General features: G+C 41.4%; 1 protein-coding gene across 1 annotated transcript in view; it reads right to left on the bottom strand.

Annotated features, from left to right (window-relative positions):
- Positions 1 to 1,735: 1,735 nt before the first annotated feature.
- The window catches only part of tio (zinc finger domain-containing protein tiptop), a 323,446-nt gene continuing 307,282 nt past the window's right edge, over positions 1,736 to 17,899 (bottom strand). Inside the window, exons 2-3 of the mRNA XM_083131022.1 lie at positions 14,676 to 14,925; positions 1,736 to 5,949 (exon numbers count right to left, since the gene is read on the bottom strand). Of these exons, the coding sequence (XP_082987148.1) occupies positions 3,048 to 5,949; positions 14,676 to 14,925 (3,152 nt within the window). The 3' untranslated portion in view covers positions 1,736 to 3,047. The remainder of the gene's footprint in view (positions 5,950 to 14,675; positions 14,926 to 17,899) is intronic.

Raw genomic sequence — 17,899 nt, 5'->3', positions numbered from 1 at the left:
TTGAACCCGTGTACTTCCGTTGTCGATATCGAAAGTCAACAATTTCACGCGTTCGGCCATGGGAGATTGTAGAAAATCTAGACCAATGAGTAAAAGAATGAAATAGATGTTTACCTAAAGACTAACTAAATATTAAGCTATATTTTACACTTCTCCGAACCTTTGTGCTGTAGTGGCTATCATAACGTGGTGCAAATCCAGGGATTCTTAGATCGAATTCAGGATAAGGCATTTTTCAAAATTGGTTCTCACATCCAATCATCATTCATCATATTGTTAGCAACAAATCTGAAGAGGCAGAGAGAGATAACATGAGCAAAATACAGGCGAGTATGCTGTAAAAGACTACATCATATTATCGAGGTTGGGGGTTGTAAGGGGTGACCAATTGAGAGAGGACCCAAAAGTCAACCTCACTTCTACACCCCCGGTAACTGCAATGTTGCAAGCTAACGGGGCTCTGGTGACTGGACTTAAAACCAGTATAATCCACTGTCGGATTTGTGTTGCGTGCTGTCCATGTGTGTTTGTGAATTATCTTTCATCAGTTTCAATTTATCATCATTCATCCTCATCTTCGTGATTAGCCACAAGTGGCAGGAAAGAGAAAGAAAATAAAATAAATGAAACAATCGAGGTTGGAGGAGCTTGATTTTGAATTAAACCAATTCATTTCACACTCAGAATTTTCTTGGGAATCTACTCGTATGATGTAAGTATATAGTTGTTTAGCGCAATTGTCATATAATTAACCGCCTTTCGATAGGTTTTGTTTCAAAAACTGTTCTAAGCAGCGCTGACCAACAAATATTATATATATATATATATATATATATATATATATATATATATATATATATATATATATCTTTTTGTAGGTATAACTCTTTGTTCCTCTGTGATTTCATTTTTGAAAATTTGGTTTCAGTGGTCAGAACTAGAATTAACTGAGATGTCATTTTTTCTGTTTTTTCCTCTTGACATTTCAAGAACATACCGATACTTACTGGCATAGATGAGATTTGAGCACTTTTAGGGGGACGGGGTATTTATGTTTTTTAAAACATACGAGCTGCTCATTTTTAAAAGATATTGAAGGTTATGGACGTTATGTACATATACATTTTTATGGTGGAAATGAAATACGTAGTTAATTGTCATCACTTAGTACAAATACAGTATTTTTGGTAGGACATTTATGTTATTTTCATAAAATTAGGTGGGCAGTTGCAGCCCTCAAATCCCATCTAAGCTTATAGGGATGCTATTAGAAGGTATGTCAGTTTAATTCTAGTTTTGACTACATGCAATCCACACACATTAAAATCCAGCAGGAAGAAATCTTGGAAAAGTAAAAAAGACTTTTACATAAAGGCTTTGGCTGATTACAGCTTGAGCTACTAATACATGAATTTTGGGTTTTTCTTAGTCATTTTTGCATGAATGCACAATTTGTTTCATATGTTTGCAAATGTAAACATAGTACCATCAAGTGCGCAGAATAAATTGTGGACGTCCATGTCATCCTCATGAAGATTCCAACCATGCAAATATTGCTTATTATAGATTTTTTTCTTGTGCCACAATGCACATAACTTTCACTTGGTGGTGTAAATTTAAAACAAACAACGAACAGAGAAATTACCCAATGACACTAAACAAATATACCTTGTACCAGAATAAAAACACAGATGTAACGAAAAGAATCATTAATCACAATTATATATGGCTTCAATAGTAAACACCAACTTCTGCACAGCAGTTACTGACTTGGTAACAAAGCAACCAGAATGGAGTGACAATTATTGAGCAAAATACTAGTATACAGCTGGGAGAAAACACACTTACAGGCTAGATTTACAAAAAACTGGGAAGTCAATAAAAATTTTAACTTATTTTGTATAGATATATTTTTTATATGTATATCTTGCTGTTGTTTGTAAAAGTTGTTGTCACATCATGTCATGTTAAGTAAATTTTTTCAACACTTAAGTTTGATAAGTTTTGTTTTCATGGAAGTTCAGGCAGTTTACAATACTTCTTTTTTTATTATTCATGGAGAGAAACAATGAAATTGACTACACAATAACATTCTAATTTTCACTTTTTTTTCATACCTATTGTTAACTTTAAATTCGTTTTTTTTTCTTATACCAGATTGTCCTGAATCGCTTATGAGGCAAACACGATGGATTTGATTTTTTTTTTATTCTGTTTGATCATTTGATTGTTTCTTTGTCTTGTTATGATACTTTATGGCAAATTGCACAGCCATTATAATGTTATGTATACCTTTCATTACATTGTATGTTTCGCGGTGGTCTTTCCGACCCCGCTGTCGTAACCACTATGAAAAGAGAGAAAGAAGAAGATGAAGAAAGCACATTTCTTAAAACGTTTTTTCTGCATTCAGCACATGCGCGCTATTTGGAATCACCGGGGGATTAAAACTACGCACACACACATATCAACACACACATTCTGACGTCATTCACGCTGGCGTATACTTGTATACATTGTCGATCACACACGCACTACTTTCCACGTGAGCAATTTGTCCGTGATGTCATCAATTCATTGTTCCTTCGTATATATAGTATTTATATATATATAGTATATATATATAACAAATATTTTCTTTAAAACAAAAGTCGAACTCGCATTGTGAACTTGGTTCCATGACAATTTTACCACATAGACTATACATTTTAACAAAGATAATGGAAATGACTCATAATGAATCGTTTTGCTTTTGTTTGTTCTTTAGCACTCGTTGGCTTGACTTGTTCGTATCTCTTATTTATTTAAATAGTATAAGATATGGTATAATCACATCGTAGCGATGCACAGACCAAAACAACTAAACGGCTATGCCCTGCGCACATCTGGGAATCTAACACTGGACAAGGAAGAATCTTTAGAAATATGGGGTTTTTTGGAATGGGTTTACACGCACAAATGGGGGAAACTATTTTTTTTTGTCAAAAAATGTCCTCACGTACATCGCACACGCACACACTGGCCTATGTACACACGCACCATTCTCTCTATACATATTTACTGGATAACTGTTTGGCCAGTTCGGTATACTTGAGAAATTTTGAATGGGGACTTTCCTCAAAGTTCCCTTGCTGCTGAGGACTTTTGCTGGTTGCACTTTTCGATCCCGGCTGAGCTTTGAGCGTGAGGGGGTCTGGAATGGCGCCGTCCTTCACGAAATGCATCTTGGAAAGGTGGTGGCGGTACGCTCCCTTGGAGATGAACGGCGTATCACAAAATGCGCACTTCATAATGGAGTCTGTCATCACAGCGTCGTTGCAGGCCCAGCTGAACGCCAGGATGGCCCCCGGGGTCCCCTGATTGGCCGGGTAGTTGGTGGCCGACGTCCCCGGCCTGCTCGCGTGGGTTTCAGTCTTGTCGCACAGTTTCTGCAGCGCCGCCAGCGGGTGGCTGCTGCCCTCCGCCGCGGCGCCCGAGAGGTTGTCGAACATGGAGGACAGCGCGTTCAGGCTGCTCGACCCCTCTCCTTTCGCCGGAGATTCGCTTTTCTTTTCGCTCCTCGGCGTCGCCGATCTGTCGCTGCCGGTGCTGTGACAGGGGCTGGGGGCGCCGGACGCCGCACCGACGCTACCCCCGCCCCCGGCGTCACCGGCCGAGGGCGGCTGGTGGAGAGGACTGGGGGCGTCGACGCTTCCGGGAGCGGCGTCCGCGGTGGGCGTCGCGACGGGAACGTCGTGGTCGTCGTCTCGACAAGCGTCCTCGTCGTCCGTCGCGGGGGCCTCGGACAGACCGTCCGCGGGTCGTCCGTTGCTGTGGAAACTCGCCCTCTCGTCTTCTTCTTCGTCCGCAACCTCTTCCTTCACCGGAGTCCTTCTCTCGCACTCTCCTTCCGGTTCTTCCACCTCTGGCTCTTCCTCCTTCACCTTCACCGGGGAGTCCCTCTTCTCCGGCGTCGCCCGCGGGCCGTCGGGGGGCAGCGGCTTCAGCTCCGCCGGCTCCGGCTTCCTCTCCGGCGTGAGGACGTCTCCCCTCCCCCTGTCCGAAACCGAACTGGACTCGCTCCCGCTTCTCTCTCTCCTGTAGTGGTAGCTCCTGAGGAGGCTCATGGTCTGCGGGTCCACGAGTGGCTTGGTGTAGTCCACGCTCTCGTCGATCCCCAGTCTTTTCAATATACTCGACCCCATCGGGGCACCCCCGAAGGTCTGCCTCGCGCGAGAGTCGAAACTCTTCTCGATCAACTTCTCGATGGCGTTCAGGACTGACGGAGAGCTCTCGCTGTCCGACGCAGCCTCCGGTCGAGCCTCCTTTCCCGTTTCGTTGGACGCCGCCGGCCGGGGGACCAATTCCCCGAGATCCTCGTTCCTTCCTCCTTCGGAATTTTCCACCCCGCTGGAGAGCAAAGCGCTCTTCAGCAGGTTTCTTTGGTTGCCCAAGCACTGACGGATGTGTTCGACGAAGATCGGGGTCTCTATCTTCTCCCCGCACTTCTCGCAGGTTATCCTGCCGGTGCTCTCCCTTCCCTTCCCCTCCCCGTTCTTGAGTTCGTTCTGAGCCCTCTCGAGCTCCAGAAGTTTCCGGACGGGAAGGGACTTCTTCCGCTTCTCCCTGGTCTGCCTCCTCCTGCCGCCGCTCTCCGTGATCGACCTCATGATGTGCTCCTTGTAGTGCGAGTTCTTCACCATGTGGTTGCTGAGCTCCTTGAGCGAGCTGAACGCCTGGTCGCACACCTTGCACGTGAGGACGGCGCTCACGTGGCTCTGGTTGCTGGCCTTGTCGTCCGCCGACTTCCACGAGATGATCTGCTCCTGAGAGATGATGTTCGTGTAGTGCTGCGTCTGCTGCATGTGCGACGTCATCTCCGCCAAGCTCCTGAAGCTCTGTCCGCACCACATGCACTTCAGGATCTGCCTAGTCTGCTCGGCGCCTTTACCCAGCCACACGTCCTGGCCTCGAACCAGTTTCCTGGGTAGCGGCATCGTCTCTTTGATGAGCAGGTTGAGATCCGCGGGGGTCGGCTTCGAGGTAGCGGGGGTCGGGGGTTGCGACGTTGGGGTGGGCGTCGTGGAGGTAGTCGGGGGTGGGACGTTCACGCCGCAGTGCTTCGCTTCCTTCATGTGCGCCGTCATCGCCGCCAGGCTGGGGAAACTCTGCTTGCACCACACGCACTTCAGAACATCTTTGGCTTGCTCCGCTCCCTTGTTTAACCAGTGGCTCTGCCAGGCGCTGTGCCGTCCGGCCAGGGACGACCTGAAGACGTCACTTGCCTCTCCTCCCAACTTACTCAGCTCGCTCATCTTCTCCAGCGCCTTGCTGGCGTCGCTCGGAGGGGTCGGGGCGTAGTGGCTCCCTCCGGGACTCTTGTCCATCTTGAGCTTACCGTTCCACACCGGAAGTTCCCCGGAACCGCCCGAGCTGCTCTTGGGGGACAGGTTCGGCGGGGTGAAGTACGGGAAGTGACCCGCGGTGCCCCAGGGCGACAGGGGCTTGAAGGCAGGGTCCACCCTGGGGGTCTTCCGGGCCAAGGGGGACTGCGACGTCTCCTCCAGGAACCTCTTCCTCGGCACGGACAGGTCGAGGGGGCTCTCGCCGGCATGTCCCGAGTGCTGGGGCACCGGCGTCGCTGGCTTGCTGAGATTCAGAACACCCATGTCCTCCTCGGGCTTCTTCTTGGTGCTGAAATCCAGGACGGCCTCCGTGGCGGGGACAAAGGCGAGCGGGGAGGAAGGGGTCACCAGGGGAGATGCCGAGCCACGTGAAAGGGCCAGCAGTGGCGATGCGAGCGGCCGCAGGTAGGCCGGGGGAGGGGCCACGGGGCTGCCGAGCGTGGCGGAGGGCGTGGCTCTCGCGAGGCCGCCCCGCCCACACTCCGATCCCAGCGAGTCCCTCGAAGGGCAGCGAGGCAGCGAGTCCCTGGATTCCCTTGACGGACAGCGGGGGCTAGCGGGATCCCTGAAACGAAGGAAGCGAATTAATCAATAGACTCACGTGCGGATTAACAACGTAAGTAGCACACACCAACAACCAATACGAAAGACATTCACAGTTCCTCCTGTGTTTTCAACTCTTCACAACCGTCAACACATACACATACAGAAAAAAGTTTGGAACAACCAAAAAATTGTTTTCTACTTTAAATAGTCGACAAACACATGATTGTTCACAGTATCAAATGCTTTTAAGAAATCGTGAACATTTGCTTAGAGGTACCAGAAAAATTTAGTAAAGGCTACTATTTTTGTTTGTTTGCGGTTACACATAATTAACGTGTTTTGCTCATTAAAACAAATTTATTTTTTCTGCCAATCCAACAAATACAGAGTTAATTGGAAAAAGTAACGATACTTTTTGCTTTCTAAAATTGCGTTTTACCTTTGCCATGTCATACAAAATAAATATGGAAGAAAAATTCATCTGAATCATCCTACAATAAACAATACACTCCAAAAATAGACAGACCTCAGTGGCGCTACGAAGCAAGAGTCATAGGTTTATGGTAAGACAGTGTGTTAATTTGTATAATTAATTAATGATAAGTATAATTTTATATAGGACTACATCACCTTACATAATATATATATTTTATACCTGCAGTTCGAAAAATGACTCACTTAGAGTTGAATATTTTACCAACCAAATTATCTTGTATTTATAAAATATGATTAATCCATCCTGATATTAGAATTAACGAAATAACACATTTAGCTGTTTCAATTGATGCATTAAAAGTGAAAGTTTGTTATCTTCGAAATGACCTTGTCTGACTTCCAAATTCATGCATTTTAGTGCATCACACGGAACTTCATCTCATAAAAATACCCTTTAATACATTCCTATGTGTATTTTGGCACACTAAAAGGTGCATCATTTGCAGTTTATGCACGTTAACGTGTTATTAAAATCAAAATATATATGTGTCAATTGACACGTTTTGGGTTCTGTAGTGCGATGTGCTAACCACCCCGCCACGAAGATCAGCTTAAGCCACGGAGATAACACCTTACCAGTTAACTAATATTAATATATAGGCCCATATACTTCTTACGAATAAAATCTGCATAGTTTGATGAAAGCGGAAGCTGCACTGTAAAAAGTTGGCTGGAGAAATTACTGTCTACGACCGTTAATTTTCTCTGCCATTTAATTGCCGTTAAAATATTATTGTGACCGTTTTTAATGTAGTAACAGTCATTACATAGTTTCCCTAATTAATCTAATTTCAATGATTAATTTTTTAATCAATATACGTATTTAAGGAGTAAGCAAGTACAATTTATAATCATTATTTATCTTCATGCATGATAAAGCATTCAAATTGAAATAAAAAACTGTGCACCGTTTTTATAAATTAACAGGCAGGCTGTTAAATTTTTAACGGTAGTGTAAATTTTACGGTAAATTTATAATGGTTCAGTTTTAAAAATATACTTATGCTACACGCAACTGCAGATTACATTAATTATATTTATGCATTATGAAGTATTCACATTTAAATTTGAAAAAACTGTTGCGTCCCATTGCGTAGTCGAGCTAGGAAGAAGTCACTGCTTACAAGAAAATTTATTTAAGTATATGCATGAGTAAAATAAAATAAATGGCTCCTTGTGTTATTATTTATTTGTTATAATCAGGGAACGAACGGATTTATATGTAGTAAAAATGTGCTAAATGGAGTTAAATATAGACTTAAAATTTAAAAAGAGAAACCTTTCTAAAAATAGAAGCCACTACACGAACAACATACAGTATGCTTGCTTGCATTGTCATTAATTGCAAAACAACGCAATATGTGTTCTCATTTTCTGTTTCCAAAACAATGAATAACAACATTTTGTTGTAAGTATTCTAACGTGAATTTCCTTCTGTTGACTCTTAAAATGTATTTACATTGATTAAAACTACGTTCAATATCGCAAGTAGTAATGGGAGGGTATTTAAAATTTCTCAGTTATTCGCAAGAAGTTCACCCAGCTCTTTCGGTCACACGAGAACATTTGGTAATTGCTCGAATATGGAATATATATGGATAAATTTTCTGAAATATGGAAATAATAGGCCTATGCAAAAATATGTAAAATATGAGTCAAAACCTAATATATGTAAAATATGGAAAATAAAAACTGCATTTTTCAAGTCCACGTGCCATGATGCGAAAAGATAATACAAAATATAACTGATTTCAGCTTCATACATTAATATGTATTTACATATAAATCCGCTCCCAGGTTATAATAATAATATAAATACAGGAGGACCTATATTATACTAGAATTTTGGTTAACAGACATGACTTAAATTAATCCTTAAATCTTGCACTTTCTATTGTAACTTGTAGAAGAAATACACGATATTACAGGGTTATATTACTGCAATACTTTTAATTTTCTGTGATATTTGTACATCAAGACTGTGCGAAAAAAAAAAATGCTCATTTCCCTTCGAATTTAACCAAATAGTTTCCACTGCGTAAATTCCCAAGGGAGTAAAAAACAAAAAAACATTCTTCAATCGTTGCGAGTGCCATCTATGGGTGCTGAAGTACACTCGCCCAGGAATGATGGAAGCTTTCCAGAAAAGGGGGGACAGTCTACGCAGCAGCTTCGCAATTGTAGCCCATATTTCACAGAGAGGAACCAAGGGCCGCGAATGAATCTCCCGTTTCTGCATGCTGTTTATCCTAACACAGAATAACTTTTTCCAAGTCTGCCATTGTCTAGCGCCGATCGAGCTGACATCTGACGTCAGTCTACTGAAATATTGAGAATGTTTCGCGTTAAATTGATCGTATAAGAGGTGCCTTGCCTCTGCGTCTGCAGCTATCCCCCCCCTCTCCCAATTTTTATTTTTTCTTCCACATCCAAAAGAAATGTTTGTGCTGATTTATGATAATAGCCCAGAGGAAGAGCTAAATATCATACTATGCACAACGCATGCGCACCCCTCGCTCCATTCTCATACAAGTTGAAGTTAAAACATCTCTCACCCTTCTTTGATGGAAGGAAGGGTGAAAACGAAGAGGGTTGGAGTTTTTTTTGTTTTTTGGAGTCACAGCAAGTAAGCAGTTTCTCACACGTGTTTCGAGTTATTTTCAATGGGGCTACGATGTTTACAGCGTCTCTCTTATGCAATGGATTCTGTTTTGTGATCAGCTCGCTCCTTCCGAACAGGGTTGAGAATGGGCGCGCGGGGGAGGGGGTTGCACGGCCTGTGAAATGCAAAGAAGTATCACTTTTGGCACTGTCTTTGTAACCTGTTCATCTCGAGTCAAAGCTTACAGACGTCAGACTTATATTTCACAAGTTTTCTCACATTCCACCATTTCTTTGAAGGAAAGTTTGGTAAAATAGAGGTATAACCCTCCCCCCAAACGCACGCCACTAACTCAAAAGCCATCCGTATACGATACAAGGAATCTCTATCAACGTGTAAAACATGTACTTAGGGCAAACAGATGTGATACTTACATAAACAAGCAAAATAAAGGTACCTTTAACGCGTTCCATTTATTAAAATACGTATTAACCATAGGCGTGCGCACGGGGGCACCACATAATGTTCCCTCAAAGATTCGTGTTAAGAAAAGGTAAGAAATGTCGTTCCATTTCAGATCTCTCTCTCTCTCTCTCTCAAATGTAATACTGTTTAGGCCTCCCCGATGGCGCAGTTGTAGCGTCGTCGCCTTGTAATCAAGGGGTCCCGGGTTCGAGACCCGGTGGAGGCATATAGTGGTTCGGATCCCACTTTAGAAACTGTAGGTCCAGTCCCGATTAGCCTTACTGTGCATAAAGTGGACTTTAAACACCAAATCAATCTATCAATCAATGTAATACTGTTTACCATAATTAGCAGTAATCGTGACTCCCCGACGACGCAGTTGTAGCGTCGTCGCCTTGTAATCAAGGGGTCCCGGGTTCGATACCCGGTGGAGGCACATAGTGGTTCGGATCCCACTTTAAACTGTAGGTCCAGTCTCAATTAGCCTTACTGTGCACAAAATGGACTTAAAACATAAATTCAACAATTAGCACTAATCATGTAACAAAGCAGATGTTTTTCACTTTATAAATCGCACAGAGCTCCTTCACTTACCCCTCTCTTGAGCCTCGATTCGTAATGAAACCTTCTTCAACTTACAATGTTTCTTTGTTTATTTACTTTTATAAATAACAAGAAGATTGCAGTAGCAATCGAAACCGCACCCACTGATAGAAATGCAAACTGATTCATGGAGAAACTCTATGGAATTTATAAAGTGATAATAATAGTAAATATTAGACGTTCTTTTTAACGATTTACCTTCCAGTGGATCGGAAGTTAAAACGAATACTCAGAGACTAAAAACTATTTAAAAAAGCTCCATGGCGCAATAGACCTCGAAGAGCCAGAGCGGCTTTTCATTGGGTGACGCGTGGTCAAAGCATCGAATCCCATCGCCGCTGTTTTCTTAGCTTTCGTGACCGGAGTCCGCTACTTCCTCTTTTCAAGTAGCTTCCCAAATTATAATGATAAAATTTCATGTTAATATTCCTAATAGTTTGTGTGAAAAATGAACATGCAGTTACGACAATTAGGCTAACATTGTGCCTGCCTGTTAGTAACCTGCCCAACTCTGCCTGCTTGTATCTATGAAGTTTCAAGACTTGATAATAGATGTCGCTAGTATGAAAAATGCATTATAAATGCAACTGTTAAGACAATTTTCAGTTCTTGTAACACAAATGAAGGCAAGCGAGGTAAAAAAAATCACTCCTTAGTCTGTGCCAGGGGTATTCGGAGGCAGCCATTGCCATAGAAGAAGAGGCCATTGTAAAAATGCCATCACGGCTCAACATCCACACTTTTACCCTAACCACCATTTTCCCCCCTTCTCCCCCTCCCTCACGTAAGAAGTCCACCAGAAGGCATGCACGTCTTTTACACAAGCTCTTTTTCACGTTTCTTTGATGTTTATGGGGTCCTTCAACCGCATTAAACGTTACCGGAAGGAGCTACTGCGCATGCCCAGTCGACAATGATTGTCCTTGTATAGCATTTGGCTGTCAGCGCCGCTCGCCGCGGCAAACAAAGGCACTAACGACCATTTTCGGATGCGATTTTTGCATTTTATGGCGGCTGACCGCTGTCTCTCGTCTTATCTGTCCAAGGTGCTTCCCCCTATCTTTATGGTCTGCGAACAGCGACCGCACGATTACGTGAACATGGGTGCCGCGACTCTCCTGCCCTCTCCCGGCCTCTTTTGCAAACAAAAGACGTGACTAATGGTTCGTAAAACAATATTACGTCTTCCTCTTTGACTCGTTTATCAAGATCTGCTTAGCTAAAGGATTCTGTTCTTTAAAAAGTAGGAATTCGAATACAAGCTGATGGTAGGATAAGTATGATTTCCAATTGTACGTACAGTTGCAGTCCAAAGAAAATGTACAGTCACCGGCAATAAAATGGGACACCTTGTTATATCCATAATTAAATATGTGACAAAATTCCATTGGGGAGGAAGGTACGAACTAAAATTCCAAATGGAACGCTAAGTAAGAAATTTCCATTAAGAAGAAAGTTACTAATTAAATATTACCAATTGGAACACGGGTGGACGCCGCGGCGGAGTGGTTAGCACATCGCGCTATGACGCCAGGGGTTCCGAGTTCGAATCCCGGCATGGGCATGGATGTTTGTGTGTGTCCATTCATCAATTTCATCCTATCATCACTCATCCCAATCTTCGCAAAATAGCCAAAAAAGTGGCACTAAAAGCGAAGTAAAATATAGCAAATCAACCAATCTTAAATATTTCCAATGGCAAGACTATTAAGCCTTGTTTCAATCAAATCAATCAATCTTAAATATTTCCAATGGTAAGACTATTAAGCCTTGTTTCAATCAAATCAATCAATCTTAAATATTTCCAATGGTAAGACTATTAAGCCTTGTTTCAATCAAATCAATCAATCTTAAATATTTCCAATGGCAAGACTATTAAGCCTTGTTTCAATCAAATCAATCAACCTTAAATATTTCCAATGGCAAGACTATTAAGCCTTGTTTCAATCAAATCAATCAATCTTAAATATTTCCAATGGCAAGATTATTAAGCCTTGTTTCAATCAAATCAATCAATCTTAAATATTTCCAATGGCAAGACTATTAAGCCTTGTTTCAATCAAATCAATCAATCTTAAATATTTCCAATGGTAAGACTATTAAGCCTTGTTTCAATCAAATCAATCAATCTTAAATATTTCCAATGGCAAGACTATTAAGCCTTGTTTCAATCAAATCAATCAACCTTAAATATTTCCAATGGCAAGACTATTAAGCCTTGTTTCAATCAAATCAATCAATCTTAAATATTTCCAATGGCAAGATTATTAAGCCTTGTTTCAATCAAATCAATCAATCTTAAATATTTCCAATGGCAAGACTATTAAGCCTTGTTTCAATCAAATCAATCAATCTTAAATATTTCCAATGGCAAGACTATTAAGCCTTGTTTCAATCAAATCAATCAATCTTAAATATTTCCAATGGCAAGACTATTAAGCCTTGTTTCAATCAAATCAATCAATCTTAAATATTTCCAATGGCAAGACTATTAAGCCTTGTTTCAATCAAATCAATCAATCTTAAATATTTCCAATGGTAAGACTGTTAAGCTACGTATGTTGTAATCAGGCTACATCCAGATGTGAGGGAAATGATAAGCAGATGGTTCCAGACACTCCCTAGGGACCTGTCAATCACTTGTCAGTCATAACTAGCCGTCAATCACCTGGCAAGAGACGTCCCACATACAAATTCCTGGAGAGAAAACATCTTAGATGAGGACTGACACCTTAAGTTATTTTTGTGTCTAGCGCCTGTAGAGGGTGTATTATCTTCCTGTTTGATCTTTATTTCGTTTTAGCTTGGTTCTAGTCTGAAGACGCTGATAAGTCACTTGTTTCTGATTTAATACAGATTGCCTTGGTCAGCATTTTTAGTGTTTTTCTAAAAAAATCCATTTGAAACACGAAAATAAGAATTACATTGAGGAGGAAGGTGCCAATAAAAAATTCCAATTGGAACACTGAAGTAAAAAACTTCCACTGAGGAAACCTAATACCAATTAAATATTTACAGGCTACGGAAACATTAAGGTAAAAAAATTCCTACGAGAGCAAATACCGTATATCTAATTGGAGTGCTAATGAAAAAGTTGCAAATTTAAATTTTCCCACTCGAATGCTACAGTAAGAAATATGAATTGCGGAACAACTACCAGTTAAAAATTTCCAATCTGAACACAAGAGTGGGAAAATCTTCCGTCCTAGGTATAGATTTCAATATCTTTACATAGCAGTAGCTTGGATACATAAATTTTAGGGATTTGTCCTGTAATATATATTGTTAACTGAGACTGCCATCTTTAATCATCTCTTGTAGTTAAAATTCTATTATCTACATCAGGGGTTCCCAAACATTTTCGTTTCAGCGCTCTTGTGCAAAATAAATACTTCTCGTATATGAAGAAATTAGAATGTAGAAATGCTCATGAATGTCGTCGCAGAGCGAGCTGTCCTGTTTCCCACAATTGACGCATGCGCAGCATGCACTGCATGCGTTCACGAGACGCACGGCACCCTATTCTGTTTTCGGTTATTATTACGTCACTTTTCAACCTGCGTAGATTAATCGCGACGATTAGGAATATTGAATTGTTGACATAGATGAACCAACAAAATGAAACAATCAGGATTCTGACCTAGACCTCTAGTCTAGGAACCTTTCCATTATTAGCACTAGTGTACGCAGGATTTTTCAGGGGGGGGGGGGCTAGAATTGTAAAGGCGTCACAGGTTCAGAGTGTGACGAGGAAAGTGTAACGAGGATTATATTCTATGTCGTTACCATGACGACATAATTTTGTTATATAGATGGATGGACATGTACTAAAAGAATACATGAATATGTTCTGACGTTTGTGATTCTTTTTATGTGTAAGTTTATACAATTAAACCGGTGTTGCCACGTTTGGTGTTGTAGTGTATCCAATGGCTTTTATTTCACCTACAATAAGTCAAAACAATGGACGGCAAAGGTGGATATTACATTGCTTAGTTCTTGGGTGTAGGTGTCACACACTATAAAATATTTCGTAATTACTAAGATAACGATGCCGATGTATCGGTATCGGAAAGTATCGGTTGCAATTTATTTATCGATACCTGTGGATACTTTTCCGGAATTTTTGTATTTCACTAACTCGCGGATTACTCAAAATTACCGTGCGACACACTCGCCGAGTTTAATTATCATGAATATTATGCAAAATTCGAAGTGTACTTTCAATCTGCACCAGTTTTGAGTTAAAAACTGAATTTTGTGATAACATGTAATTTAGTATTCTGATGTAATTCTCAAATGCTTTAAAGAAAAACTCTTGTTAAATTAATGCCTATAATTCGAGTGGAATCGGTTGAAAGTGATATCGGCTCAGCCCTAGCAATTGCCATTTTAAACTTTTGTTGTTCAAAGAGAAAAGTGGTAATATTGGTTATTTTAATGCGGGTTTTCGAATTTATCGCTGGTTTAATTTTAAAATTTTAATTTTCTCAATACTTCTGGAGGGCTTTAGCCATCAGCTCCCCCTGTCCGTGTGTACGCCAGTGATTATTTGCTTGTGGTACATAGCATATGCTCACCTTGCAGGTAGAGATTCTGGAAGCACAACTGGAGTGGGAGTCAACGCAATGCCGTTGGTCGTCGGGCTGCAGTCGATATTGTTGTTGCAATTGGCGGTAGCGTCGTTGTTGCTATTGCAGGCTATGTCACTTCCCTGATCACCATCAACCAGTGGCGTAGAGGGCTCTTCGTTCGCTTCCGTGTCACCTTCAGCAGCAGTCAAAGCGTCGTCACCAAGTTTGGGGCTATCCGGCGAGCCTTCTCCTTCCCCTGGAAGAAAAAAGAAAAAAGAACATTCAGAGCGAGGCTCACAGTGGTGGTGGTTTTCTTCATTTCCTGTTCACAAAAGAATCAAACCAAGCGTGCCAACCTTGTAATTACGTTTCGGGAGGGGTTAATTTTAATTAGGAAAGAACGCACCGCTGCTGTTCCGCTTCAATAGAAGAACGCTAGATGGCGTTAAAGTGCATTTGGACGCCTCATTAATTCAAATTTATCAAGAGGAGAAGCAGGTACAACGGACTAGCTGTGTAGGAAAGAAATAATAAAATCTTTCAAAAGTTTCGTCTGAGAAGTCGGTTAATACCCAAAACACAAACTTTTACGGTGAAACAGCGTGAAAACTCGCTGCAATTTTCAAGACAAGTTCGCTAATGAAAGGCAAAAATCGCGAGCAAAACGCTGGGCTTTTAAAGTGCCCACGGCATTTTATCAGGGACCCCTTCACGACCTCAGTTTTCCATTATAAGAAAAACTGACTGCGAGGACAAATAAAACAATAGGCATTGCTAAGAAGGGTGCACACAGAAGAGCGGAAAAACAAAAGAATAGGGAAAAACGTTGGATGAGAGACCTTGGGGGGAGGGGGAGTTGACGCGAAAGCGTCGACCAGATAACCAACCAACGTCCGCGCCTCGAGCGGAATCTAATTGGCGTGAAAGACTGTTTCCGTCACGTGTTACTTTGCTACGGAAAAAATTAAAAGGAGACGACGCTGACAACCACTTTGATTGACGTGTGAAAGAGCGCCCATCAACATCCGAAGACACTGCGCTATCTTTTGTCATTTAATGGTCTCTTTACGTTACAGCTTCCGCCCCCTTTCCTCGAAACCCCTTTGTTGTATCACGCCTCGTCAATTATTCATTTCCACCACTATTTTTATTCGTGTCGCTCAGAAATTTTTCTATCAACAGCCACACTTGGAAAACAAATTGCAAAGGCAGATAGCAGATTTTTTTCACTCCAATTCACCCAATTCGCAATAATTGGTAAAGCTACGCTACTTTCAACCGTTAAAACATGTTCTTATGAACATTTTCTCTGAATTTCTTCTGCTTCTAAGAACTTTCTTTGCAAATATTCTAGAATAAATTGTTCCATTTAGTAAGCAGAATAAGCATTGTGATCCATACCTCAGTACTTGTCTTGTCCGCTAACGGACAAGACAAGTACTGAGGTATGGATCACAATGCTTATTCTGCTTACTAAATGGAACAATTTATTCTAGAATATTTGCAAAGAAAGTTCTTAGAAGCAGAAGAAATTCAGAGAAAATGACAGCGATAAGAACGAAGAAACCGCACAAAGTGAACCAAGCGTGTAATTCGTGTACTGTGGGTCTAGCAGTGTGCAATGTATATTTGTTCTGTTCTGTTTTGTTTTTCACATTATTCAACAAAGAAATTCAAATTCAAGTAAGTCTCCAGACAGGAGGCCGAATGAACCGGACACACAACTTTATTTGCATGTGCAATATTTCGATTGTTAAAATATACTAATTATGTTTAATTTTTTCTTTTGTATCTGATCAACGGCTAAGAGTTATTTGTATACTAACGTAAAGAAGGTACAATATTAATACATGACTTTGAGGGAAGAGAAGTGTGTGTAATGTAAAATTAATGTAGTGCGTACAGCGTACAGCTCGCACAAGGAAAATGTAAATAAATACAAATACAAAAAATACAAAATACTTGTCTTGTCTTCTACGATATAATTTTGGTTTTTATCAGATACTTTTTAAAGGGTTTTCTGAAAATGTTCCTTAATTATTTTGGAAGCATGACCTCACTGCCATTATTTACTAGGCAAACGAATTGTTCGGGCACAACTCTCTCTTTATCAATTTTGAAATAATAAAACAGAAACTTTGATGAGTTTTGAAATGAGGGCGGAAAATGTCTTGCTCTCTTCAGAGTGCCTATGACCTGGTAGATGCATTCTCATCTACCCTTGCTGGGTTTACTAGCGAAAGGAGAATTGATACTTGAATGCTCTTATTGACTTTCTGCCCTCACCCCCCAGACTGAACGTAAAAATCGCGAGTTGACGAGTGTTTCCGCAATCTACCGAATTTCCCTGTGCAGCGAAAAAATCCCTCCTGACAGCAACATTATCCCCTGAAGCGAGGGAAATTCCACCACGTTGGCAACACTGAATTTCCCTCGGTCTGGAAACACTGCTCTCTTTAGTTTCACAAAACCTCCCGAAAGTTACCTTCTCCGCAAAAGTTGAAAACCTGTTGACTTGCTTCCTCATCTCTTCTTTTCTTCCCGTCGTCCCAGAGAGTAGCGAAAAGATAGAAAGAGGACGAAAACGTATCGGCAAATGAAATCACAGGCCCCAAAACAATGTGTAATCAAACGTGGAGGACTCTTCTATTTATTCTAATTTATCACATTCATCGGGGAGACAATGGACGACATTCCCAGGGCTCCTTTCAGCCCTTAATGAAGTTTTGATTTTGACTGACGTCGCCGAATCAAAATTGACATTGTTAACGCATTTGCTCCCCGGGCGAGGTCGGTTGAATGGATTCGAGTTCAACAGTTGAAATGCTTTCTGGGTGGGAAGGAGGGTGAGAGGAAAGTCTAAGAGTTTGTTCGAGGCAGAACCGAATGAAATCAGCTTCTTTCGTCATTAAACAGCTTTGTTTTTCCGTCTCATTGTGCTGACTGGCATGGTATGGTCAGGTTATTTCCGCAAAGTATCTGGTTATATCCCGCCACGTGCGCTGATTGGAAACTCTGGACGGTGTGACTCGCGTACCTTGCGGAACAGTCCGGAACTTTACGAAAGCAACTGTACCCTATCGTTAAGCTGGACATGTTTTCAGTTTCATCAGATCTTTCAGGCAGCTGCTGGAATGGTACTTTTAATCCAGATCACGATCGATTTACTGAATTTTCTCATCGCATTCACTCTAAATTTCCCTCCGAGTACGGTCACCGGCAATAAAAAT

This window comes from Lepisma saccharinum, chromosome 1 (assembly GCF_977018435.1).
Source record: "Lepisma saccharinum chromosome 1, izLepSacc3.1, whole genome shotgun sequence".
In the NCBI taxonomy this organism is placed as follows: Eukaryota; Metazoa; Arthropoda; class Insecta; order Zygentoma; family Lepismatidae; genus Lepisma; species Lepisma saccharinum.
This window is presented reverse-complemented; position numbering and strand designations above follow the sequence as displayed.